Here is an 11,718-nt window from a genome sequence, read left to right as displayed (position 1 = left end):
GCGGGGTCTTGGGGAGTTGTCGGCGCTTGGGTTTCCTTCTTATTTCCCAAAGTTTGTTGCTCTGTGCATGGATAGGTGTGGTCAAGAGCGACTTGTACATAGTTTGGAAGTGTATGTATCAATGGCTCTAAGGGTTATTAAAGAAGGGGAAGGTGTAGCCTCTACCAGGCTCCACATTTCGCAGAAAAACAGTAGAAGGTGGCCTAAAAGAGATTGGTCAACTCCTCTGGTGTGTTATATGTCTATTTTTCTAATCTTTACGGTTTTCCAACCACATGCGGAGCCTGATAGAGGCTAAAGAAGCTGGGCGACTTACGATACTACTACCTACTACTTACAACCTAGCACATGTATAAAAAGCTCGCTAGCGCCACCTAGCAGTCAATGTATGAACTACATCCATCCATCCATCAGTCCCAGAGCTCAGGTGGCCGTAGGGGCAGTAAGACTGTTCACAAGAGCTTTCCATGAGCTACAGCTAGAAGATAAAGATGAACGCCAAGCACTTTAACGTCTCATTTTAATGTTTTATTATGATATCTAGCATTAGTAACTACATTGATAGATTGTCATGATTCTTCTTGTAGCAGCCTTTTCCTGGCACCATATTTCTACACTTTCATCGACGGAACAACTTTCAATTTTTAAGGGCCCAGCCCCAGATACAATTCATTTCAAGAAAAAACAAATGGCTCAGGTGTATATCACCTTGTATAAGTATTTTCTACCAGATCTTGACAGCAACTGAAATGCCAATTCTGTAAAAAAAAAACAGAAAGGGGTAGCAGCGAAGTACTAAGCAGCATGTGCCAGCAACAACAACTGTTCCAGAGGTCGATTGTCACAGTTATGAACACTTGTCCAGACTCAGGACAAACCTCCTTTTCCTCGTGCCAACCGATCCATAAAACTTGGGCAATAAGAAACTCTGTTGCTCCATTAAACAATATTTCCATCAATTCGTTTTTGTAGTTTTGGGTCTCTGCATTTGCACGGCCTGTCGCGAGGTGACGCTGCTGACCGCGCGGTATAGTGCGTCCCGCTTGAAGTCCTCCCATTGGTGCTCCTTCCACAGACTCGCGAGGACGTCCTCCTGGGACGGCCATGGTGTGTACTGGAATCAATCAATCAATCAATCAATCAATCAATCAATCGATAGATAGATCGATCGACCAATCAACCAATCAATCGATCAATCGGTAAATCAATCAATCAATCAAGCAACCAATCAATTATTCATTTAATCAATCAATCAATCAATCAATTAATCAACCAATAAAATTTAAGACATTGGAAGCTCACATTCATTTGATGAGGCTGAAGATAATCAATCAATAGATATACAGATCAATTAATAAATCAATCAATCAATCAATCAACTAATAAATAAATAAATAAATCAATCAATCAAACTTTAAGTTAGCTTTCCTTGTGATGAAAGCTGACCATTTAAAGTGTCTGAAGACAAGACATGAATAAATGATAAGATGATAAAAATAAAATAAATAGAGTCTATCAACCGGTCAATCGACCAACTAATCAATTATTGACCAATCAGTGAACAAAAAAAAACAAATAATCGATGATTCGATCGATCAAATTTGAAGTAGGCTTCAAACTGTATGAAGATGGTGGTGATGGAGTCTTACCTTCATCTTGATGTGACTTAAGACAGTTTCGTCGGCGTGCTTCAGGAAGAACTTCTTCTTAATCTGGATCACTTCAGCGGAGTTACTGACCTGGAAATAACACAACATCATTGGTGCACGATATGGGAAGTCCAGCTGGTCGTAGGTAGTGCATTTCACGTCCAAACCCGCAACTTATCTGAGCCACATTTTTGGTTTGTTGTGACAGAAGAGGCTACATCGCCAAAGAAATGCACTGTCCCTAAGTATATGAATACAGCAGCCATTATAAATAGTGTCTTTAAGGACGATGAAATGATAAACTTACCAAACTCACGCTTGGGCCCCTTTCCGACGAGGCCAGAACGGATCTAAAACCCTGGAATATCAGAACAAAACAGTAACAATGTTTGATAAACATTAATGTAATCCTGAATTGGCCACAGCTTGAATACACGACAGAGTCTTAACGTATTTGCATTCTGTAGCATACTTCCTTGGACTCGTTTACAAGTGGTATCTGCATCTAAATTTATATAGCTAGCCGGTATAACTGCCCTTCAGGGCAACACACCTGCTTTGCAGGCACACAGTGCGGCAGCAGCTAGTTATATTACACTGAACGCCCCGTCATACCTAGATTTTGCACATCTTCAAGTGGTCCTTAAAACTACCCATGGAAGATGCCCCTACTGTAACAAAAGATCACAGTGTGCTACGAGGGATGATTGGATTGCAAGCGAATTGAGATAAGTAAGTGTAGCACAACAGAGTAGAGTACGTACGAAGCACTGCCCTGGTCCTAGCACGTCCAGCACCACGAAGACCGGTTTGGAAGGGTCCGGGTCGAAAATCCGCGACCCGAGTTGCATTCGAGTCGGGCCCTGGAAAAAAAAATTTCGTTATAGTCAACCTCTGTTGTTTTCTTCTCATGATGAGAGAATGGTGATTTCGGTTGTAATACATGTCTTTTTGGTAGTGGCAGGCAGTTCATGGGACATTGTTTTTCAATTTTGAAACTAAGGTATTGTACGTCGATGTAGGTTAGACATCCAGGTAATAAGATATACCAAAAAGCAGTTACTCAACTGGATATTATTTTGGAAACGGTCGTCCATCCATTTTTCCAAAATCATATCCAACTACTCGAGTAGCTGCTTTTTGGCATAAGGTATTGTACGTCTTCTGGCTTTCACTTGAGCTACACAATAGTCCAGCCCTCACTTTCGGCTTGAGCACACTCCATATCCTTAATGGATTAGAAAAAGACGTTTCTTTTAGATGGTCTTGTATCCATTTGTATTGTATGATGGTCACAGCATTCAGTTTTGAGCCATTGTTCAACGCGCATTGATGTAAAGAGAGGTACCTTTTCCTTGTTGTCGTGTCTGTTGTCCAGGCGTGACGACTGGATCCCTGAGATCGGAGTTCTCGATTTTCTCACGTTCCGCCATAGCACGCTGATCAACGCGCGGTTATCTGTGAAGAAGCCCGGGGTTAATGAAGTACGGAAACAAACAAGGCTAGCAGAGATGGCAGACTTCACCCCCTTGGTCATAGGTGCAATCTGGTTTAGCAAGTAAACTGCGTTGCCGAAATGCTCAAACCATGCACACACGTACGCACACGCACGCACGCACACGCACACAGATAAATACACTCGAACGCACACACATACATTCACACACATTTGTGCTCGCACAGACACACACACACAGAGACTCTCTCTCTCACACACACACACACACACACACACACACAAGTAAACAAACAAACAAACAAACCTTTCTCCAGGTTCCCCTGTGCCGTGATAAGTTCCTTCCTCTCCTGGTGCGCCCGGCTCATTTCCCGGCTGTACAGAAGTCTGTTCTCCTGCCGCTGGTCTCAAGTAAACAAACAAACAAACAAACAAACAAACAAGCAAATAAACAAACCTTTCTCCCGGTCCCCCTGTGCCGTGATGAGTTCTTTCCTCTCCTGGTGCGCCCGGCTCATCTCCCGGCTGTACAGAAGTCTGTTTTCCTGCCGCTGGTCCACCGTCCAACCTTCGTTAGGCGTCATTCTCTTCAGCACCTTACACTGGCCCTGGGGAGGGGAGGTGGGGAGTTTTGTTTATTGTCTTAGTAAAAAAAAATGTTTCACTCGTGTTGTCATCTCTCTTCTCTCTACTTCGCTCTGTACTTGTGTCCGTCCTTATCTTCAGCACCTTACACTAGCCCTGGAGAGGGGAAGTTTGGTTTATTGCCTAAGTGAAAAAATCATGTCACATTCCCATTCCCTGTCTCTCTCTCCCTTTGTCTGTCTGTATGTCTATATCCCTTCTCCTTTCTCTCTTTCCCCCTGTCTTTTTCTTGTCCCTGTTCTCCCTCTCTTAGACTCAGGGTCAGGGAGGGGGGTCGGTTAATGGATATTTGATGACAGGTACCGGTAGACCGGTAGATGGACGAAAAAACTTAAGACACCAAACAACGGGACAGTGTCACATACCGTCTTGACGACGTAGATCCAGTCACACCTTTTACTGTCGGGCACGATGACGAACCCCGGTCTGGAACAAAAGAGCAACATTTAACCATTTATTGTTAAAAAATTAACGCTTTATATAAAGTAACGGTACACGTTTGTCAATGCTGTAGTTATATTAGTTTTATACAGATGGAATCTGATTTGGTTAAAGTTTCTTCCCCCACCTAGGGAGGCACCCATCTAGGTTTCAGTAGCCCTGGGCCACACAACTTTGTGCGATCACTACAGCAGGGGGCTATTCCGCTGGTATTGGCGTGTGTTCAACTTTCATACCCTTTCCCGAATGCTGAGTGCTCACGAAGAATCGAACTCACGACCTACTCGCCATTGCACCGGTTACATGTTGTACAGTGGCGATAAATGATTCCTCTACTTACTGATAGTTCTGCATCGTCCAGGCGTCCGGATGTTCCTCTAACTTTTCGATCGGCCAGAGTTTGAAGACTGAAAGATGCCTGTAGGGATGTGAAAATGTTTGCGGCAAAGTTCGTCTTGGATAACTCATTTGAATTTACAAAAGGTCATCAACTGGCCCAAACTCAATGGATAATGCATATTTTTCATATCTGAGAAATATGATGCTTACAATATTACAACTTCCATTTCACGTATGCTTAAAAGAACCTAGCCTTAATAGCAGTCTTTGAAACGGCTTCCTATTGCATTTTTGGATACTCTCATTGTTTCACCCTGAGCCAATCGATGAATGAAGAATATTGCTAATAGTCCCCATCTACGCTTTCAACTGTCAAAGGAATGGACCGATCCCCTAACCCCGCCCCCTGTTCGATCATTGTTCTATTTCCAACAACTCCGTCAAAAATAGCCATTTCTGTCCAATGGGGTAGTTCTTGACGGAGGTGTTCGAAATAGAATAGGGGGTTCTTTTTGTTCGATATGGCGTTCGACAGGATCGGTCTACCGTAGAATAGTGTGTTGTAATCCTTGCAGATATAGAAGTTTAGAAGTTGATTATGATTATGCGTATCAAGTATATATAATGATACGTGTGGCGTTAACCCACAACTCAGTGCCCCCCACCCCCTCCCCTCAAATCTTTGAGACTGGCAATCTATAACTGTAGTTATCTGCACACCTACCTGCAAATATCCAAGTTGGCTGTCTCCATGTCTTCTTGTAGGTTGAATATTCTAACGTAATCCTGCAACGGAAATGAATAAAACCACATGTCCTTATATAAAGTTCAAAAACTACATTTTAGTCGACGCGTGAGGTATATGATGGGTTGGAGAGAGTGCAATTATGTATGGCGCATTTTTGTCGTCCAGGCAGTCATAGATATTGAATGAATACTTGAAGATCTTTATTGTACATCTTTGTACATCTTTGCACAACCGAGTTAAGTACAGGTCACAACAAATACAAAACATGTATATAAAAGTATCACAGATCTAGTCTAACACAGAAGTTCGGCTTCTTCTCGCTTATGCTGAAAATGTAGGGCTGTATGGCTTTATCAACAGTCTGATTGTAAAAACGCATATGGGATATGTATTTGTCGGTGCTACGAATATGTCTATAGCGATGGAATCTCCCTTCTATATCACTAAATAAAGTATTTCTATCGTTATCCTATGTGTACAGTGCCAGAGTTGTGACGTCACTATGCTAACCTGCACGTGCACACAGAACAGCTCCGTTCTCTCCTGGGTCAGTACCGTAGACTTTCGTTTGGTTCTCGTCAGCAGCTCTCGTTCCTAGGGTAATAAATAACCAACGGTTACTACGGCAACAGCTCTCCTTCCCAGGATGCAGATATAGGCTATTGTACCCGCGTGAGACACTGGAGCATAATCTAAAAAACGCGTCACGCTTTGATCCATTTTCATGTACGTAAGAATGGACCATGCCGAATATAGATACACATTCAATATCAATATTGCACTTGAATCTGTGGGGCCGCGTAGCACAGTGGTAGTGTATTCGGCCCGTGACCGAGAGGTCGCCGGTTCGAATCCGCCTGCCGTGTTGCCGGTCTTGTGCCCTTGGGAAAGGCACTTTACACGACTTTCCTCACTTTACTCAAGTGAAAAATGAGTCGTCCCTCGGATAGGACGTTAAATCCCGTGTATGGGGAGAGCCATACCCCATGCACGTTAAAGAACCCCCACACGTGCGATGGTGCGGTGTGCGTTGGTGCAAATCCTTCTGTCGGAAGTTGGTGTTTCACTTCAAATCACCCGGATGGAGGCCTGGCGACCTCTGTCTCGTATCAGCCACATGGTGATCTACATCATTCAGGCGGAGGGGTGTGTCACCCCGTAAGGGGCGGTATAACCCGACGTTGTGCGAACATGTGCGAACATGTATATAGGGCTCCCTTGGAAATCAGTTACTACGTTAACTGAAGGGACTACCCTAAAGATCAATAAATAAAATAAATAAAATCAGTTATCCTACCATAAATGTTATTTCCCTAACAATTGAACAACGTTTTCGCACGAATCTTATTTTCTTACCCCAAACTTCATACCGTGCCGGAGAACCGTGTTGGCTTCGTCCTCTGCAGCGTAGCTCTCCACAACTGATAAGAAAATCAAGTAACATTTGTTTAAAAAACTAAGAACACAAAGGCTCCATCCGTAAGGCGTCACCAAAATTCAAGGCAAACTTATATATAGCTGATAACAAATATAGTTTATCTTTATCGCATGACTCCCTGGACGTTATAAGACCTAAAGCTGACGGGTTTCATGCGGTCCTATGTTTGTTTTTATAACCATTACCGTTGGTTTCCGATCTCCAAGTGTTGTATAGTTTTAGAGCGTACATAAGGCGTACTTCTCCATTAACAGCCGGAACTTAACCTCTGTTTAGAAATGACCTAACGAGACTAAGGATTAGTGCACACACCTTACAAATTGAAAAGGGCCGACACTACAACATACCAGCCAATGAGAGACTATGTCCCACATGCCATAATGACATAGAAAATGAATTTCATTTTGTAATGGATTGTCCGACTTATGAAGAAGACCGTCAAAAGTTATTTCAAAATATTGTATGTAAGTCCGAAATTGTACTGCTAGGTCAGAGGTATTCCATTTGATATTATCATGTCCTGTTCATATATCTGCCTACGTTGGCCAATTTATTTACAACTCATTGCAAAAACGAGATAATGCTTTATGATACTCACTAGATTGTTTATACTGTTATATTATATTACATTAGTTGTTAGTTATTTGTATTAGTATATAGTTGTTCACATTGCCATACATTGTAACTGTTACAATTGTTGCGCAATAAAGTTCTTTATATCTTTCTTTTTCTGTTGGGAGAGTACATTACTTACGTCGTCCTGACAAGACGAAGTAGAAGCCGTCCGCCGCGTGACCCTCCCGGATTATCACACGGCCGGTCCCGAAACTGGGGACGAGAGGACGTAGAGCAGCATTAGTTTACAAACAAGCAGATGTGTCAACAGTCACAAACATCATCAAATGACTCTGAAGCAAAATGGAGCTGTCACAGAGACTGACGCTAGCTGGACAGTGGAAAAGTTAAATTTTTGTGTTGGAATTTAGGTATTTAGTGATTTCTACCAACACAGATGAACTTGTAAGGTATAAGGTACTTATTACTATAAGCAGACAGACAAAACGGCTTTTCAAAGCACAATAGAAAGTTACCAGCAACATTTCCAGATATTGTCAACCTTTTGAGATCACGTGCACGTTATGATTTGAAAAACAAATGAGTAACGGTAGACCTCTTGACATCCTCCAAACCTTGAACCCTTGAGAACCGACTTAGACCGAAGGGATATGTACTCAGGGCTAAATAAACTGACATCAAATCTCCCCCACCTGTCGTACCAGGCCACCTGGCACAGCTGTTTCTGGATCTCGAACGGGAAGAGCGCGAAGTCGGGCATCTTTTGCATCGTGCGGACGATCTGGAAGGAAGGAGGGTACCCTCAATGCCACACTTACTAAAACATAAGGTTCAAACATATTACTAAAACATTATTAAGTTCCTTTGTTTGAAAATTTTGTTCATTCGTGAAAGCTAAAATCGGCCCACAGGCCGCTTTTCATAGAGGTCATGAGGGGAAACATATATTACCATGAGAGGTACAGTTTACATGATTTAAACATGATCTATACACATGACGTTCAGTAACTCTCCCTCACATCACTGTCTCAGAGACGTCACGACCTATGTAGTTCGTATGCTCGTTCACTGTATAGATCTACGACCTACAGGGACTGGTTCCCTCCCTGTCGTAAGGAGATTTCTGGTAGGAATACACGGTCAGGCAACAAACTTCAGATTCCCAGGGCCAACACCTCTCGTTTAAGGAAAAGCCCAATATACTATATGGTCTCATTACTCAATGATGACATCGTCTAAACTATTTGTTTCTACGTAATTATGAGATTATATATGTACATATGTATCTGGTTTGAACAGTTTTTAAGTCATTTGTAACTGTTAACAAGCCGACCAATTCAGCCCTTGGGCTGCCATCAGAAGCTTGTATTTTATTATTATTTTTTTCCGTAGACCTTTATTCCCAGTTCAAGTACATATTTCAATCAATGGATAGATACATATTTCAATGGATAGATACATATCGGTTTAGGCATAGTGGGTATATACATATTTCAGGTCAAGTACGTTCATATTTCGGTTCGAGTACAATGGGTGCGCTCGTATCTCGGTTCAACTACACTGGGTACCTATTTCAGTTCAAGTACACTGGGTACATATATAGTTCAGTTCAAATACAATGGCCACATAAATCACATTGGATACACATATCAATCATAGAGTTCGCACATGGTTTGGAAAATACGTATGATAATGTCATATTTGAGAAGTACAGGGTTATCCTTATGTTTTATCCTAAAGGCTATCAATCCAAGGAAAGCACATGGACCGGACAATATTCCGAACTGGATGCTAAAGGAATGTGCTGATGATCTCGCTACGGTCGTTAGCCATTTGTTCAACACTTCTTATGCGGAAGGAACAGTACCCTCAATCTGGAAGTCGGCTAACGTAGTACCGGTACCAAAGTCCGCCGGAGCATCTCAGGTGGAGGACTTCCGACCAGTGTCACTTCTAGCCGTCCTGGCAAAACTGCTGGAAAGATGTGTTCTCAGAAGACTGCTCCCCTCCCTGACTGCGGTCATAAAAGACCAGTATGCCTACATGAAAGGGTCGTCGACAACAATAGCGCTGGTGCGAATGGTGCAAACCTGGCTGTCTGCACTCGACTCCAGGAAGCCAACACTCATTAGGGCGCTCTTCGCTGATATGAGCAAGGCTTTTGATCGTGTGGACCATGCCCTACTGCTCAAGTGTGTTACCAACCTACAAATAAGCCCACATATGGTGTCCTGGATACATAACTACCTTGAGCACAGACAACAACGAGTCATGACAGGTGGCAAGATGAGTGACTGGCGCACTCTAACATCTGGAGTTCCCCAGGGAGGGGTTCTCTCTCCATACTTGTTCTTACTCTTCATGAGCTCCAGGTCAACTGTGTACAGCACTACACTGAATGTGGGCTACGCCGATGATGTCGGCTTGTCACGAACCCTCTTAGTGGCCGCGGCCGATAACGACAAGACTCTGGATGAGGAGGCGACCAAGCTTGACAATTGGGCAGATGACAACAAGATGACTCTGAACGGCTGTAAGAGCCAGCTGCTACAGATATGTTTCAACAAAACAGTCCCGGTCCCGCCAACACTCAGTCTCGGGGGGAAACCAGTGCCTTGTGTCGAGTCAGCCAAAGGACTGGGTTTTATCATGGACAGGCACCTGACGTTTAACGAGCAAGTGAACTCCATGGTAACAAAGGCGTCACGGAGACTGCACTACGTACGGCTTCTCACAAAGCAGGGCACCAGTGTCGATGACCTGATTCAAGTGTACATTACCCTCGTCAGACCTATGCTTGAGTACGCACATGTTTTACTGGTGGGCTGTAGCAAGGAACATGAAAGGGCTATCGAGAGAGTACAGCGGAGGGCGCTCAGGATTATCTCACTAGGGGGTAGACGCACTGTGCCAGCCTTACCAACCCTGAAAGAAAGACGGGAAGCGGCTGCAGTGAAACTGCTGAAAGCTATGCTTAAGGAAAGCCACCCTCTACATGATCTGGTCCCACCAACAAGGACTATGGCCACAGGGCGGAGTCTCAGAAATAAGTCCGAACTCACAATACCAACAGCCCGTACAAAAAGACTCAGTAACTCATTCCTTCATCAAGCTATCCGTCTATACAATGAGTCAAATGGTTAGTGGACGCATCAGCACTGTGTTAGAGACGTTCTCGTGACCTCATGGTGTCAATATGTGTACATAGTACTTGTTTTGTACTTAGAGTTTGCTCGTAATGTAAATACCGTAAGTGTCAACGTAGTCTGTTTTTAATGATGTTTGTGTAAAATCAGCACAATTCAGTGGACATGTTTCCAGCATTGTTTACTGCCAGTTGATTCCTAATAAAAATTGAATTGAATTGAAATTGAAAAAATGTTTTGTCCAAGAAAGAAAGATTGCGTATTTAGCTAAAGTAATATAAGTGTTTGAAGAGAGAAGTAAGTGTTTTAAAGAAATTTTATCCTCGTTAGCATATGCAGCTATTTTATCCCAATATCCACTTAACCGTCCACATTCAACGAACATATGTTCGTAGTCTTCGTCTTTGTTGCACAATTCACAAACTGGGCTATAAATCTCTCCAGATGTATTAACAAATCTCCATCTATTCAGTAAGACTTTACATGGTAATATTCTATGTAGTATCTTAAAATTGAACTCTCTTAGCTTATTTGATTTGATGTTAACAGTTTGTGATGTCCAAACTTTTCGCCAGTTCAGACCGGGACATACGGTGTCCCAATAGGCTTGGGCAGTGGGTAATATCGTATTTTGTAGAATACTAACAGAGTATATATATCTGCTTGTGAGTTTTTCAATCGGAACAATACAAGAATTAAACCATATCTTATCATCACCATGCTTGCATACTTTAAACTTAAAGTTTTCACTTGACCAAAACGTGTCGTCGTGTATCTGTACAAGGTCTTTCTTTCCCCCAGCTTGTATTTTATTGTTTTGAACGAATAAACCTGTCATCATTTAAGTTAATGGGATGTTCGAGTATTTGCTTACCGTGTCCGCCTCCTCCTCAGTCCGATCTTTGGCCGGTTTCCTCAGCAGGTCCTTTACTCGGGTGGGGACCACGTCCTATATGGTGGAGATAGATGCAACTCAGGACTCAACTTTCCCTTCATATGAAAACATTTCTCATTAAAAACACCAGACCATCTCTAGCGATACCAATGTCTCCAACATCCTCGAGCAATCTCGGTACACCGATGCGGCTTTAGATCACGCGAATAACTTTCGATTTAGAAGAAGCCTAGGATAATCAAGTCATCCCATGCTGCTGCAGGTAACACAATAGAACCACGTCAATGGTGAAGGCCACCGCGTAAATAGGTCGACTAATATACTGGTCGATATAGTGTGAAAATCTACATACTTTTTTTGCGTTATCGTTACAGTAGTAATATAG

General features: G+C 42.8%; 2 protein-coding genes and 1 long non-coding RNA gene across 3 annotated transcripts in view; all 3 read right to left on the bottom strand.

The window, feature by feature from the left end:
* Positions 1-619: 619 nt before the first annotated feature.
* LOC118408243 lies at positions 620-2,007 on the bottom strand. Its single transcript, XR_004830276.1, has 3 exons — positions 1,957-2,007; positions 1,650-1,739; positions 620-1,114 (listed from the first exon to the last, which is right to left on the bottom strand). It is a non-coding gene; the product is annotated as an uncharacterized LOC118408243 (long non-coding RNA).
* Positions 2,008-2,258: 251 nt separating this feature from the next.
* LOC118408179 (cyclic nucleotide-binding domain-containing protein 2-like) lies at positions 2,259-11,415 on the bottom strand. Its single transcript, XM_035808814.1, has 12 exons — positions 11,313-11,415; positions 7,985-8,073; positions 7,471-7,544; positions 6,635-6,699; positions 5,789-5,872; positions 5,255-5,316; positions 4,532-4,609; positions 4,116-4,176; positions 3,563-3,713; positions 2,998-3,107; positions 2,414-2,512; positions 2,259-2,264 (listed from the first exon to the last, which is right to left on the bottom strand). The coding sequence occupies exons 2-12, from the start codon at positions 8,059-8,061 to the stop codon at positions 2,259-2,261; spliced, it is 867 nt and encodes a 288-aa protein (XP_035664707.1). The 5' UTR covers positions 8,062-8,073; positions 11,313-11,415.
* Positions 11,280-11,718, bottom strand: part of LOC118408177 — a 14,927-nt gene continuing 14,488 nt past the window's right edge. The window contains exon 3 of the mRNA XM_035808813.1: positions 11,280-11,387. Coding sequence (XP_035664706.1) covers positions 11,280-11,387 — 108 coding nt within the window. The remainder of the gene's footprint in view (positions 11,388-11,718) is intronic.

Source organism: Branchiostoma floridae, unplaced genomic scaffold (assembly GCF_000003815.2).
Source record: "Branchiostoma floridae strain S238N-H82 unplaced genomic scaffold, Bfl_VNyyK Sc7u5tJ_1560, whole genome shotgun sequence".
NCBI classification, from domain to species: Eukaryota; Metazoa; Chordata; class Leptocardii; order Amphioxiformes; family Branchiostomatidae; genus Branchiostoma; species Branchiostoma floridae.
The sequence above is the reverse complement of the archived record's forward strand: the minus strand, read 5'-3'. Positions and strand labels throughout refer to the sequence as shown.

Excerpts from the sequence above, each read along its gene's own strand:
- LOC118408179 (XM_035808814.1), bottom strand. The coding sequence starts at position 8,061 with ATGCAAAAGATGCCCGACTTCGCGCTCTTCCCGTTCGAGATCCAGAAA. Across the intron at positions 6,700-7,470 it reads CTTCGTCTTGTCAGGACGAC|TTGTGGAGAGCTACGCTGCA; the intron begins GTAAGTAATGTA and ends TTTTCTTATCAG. Across the intron at positions 5,873-6,634 it reads GGCACGGTATGAAGTTTGGG|GAACGAGAGCTGCTGACGAG; the intron begins GTAAGAAAATAA and ends TTATTACCCTAG.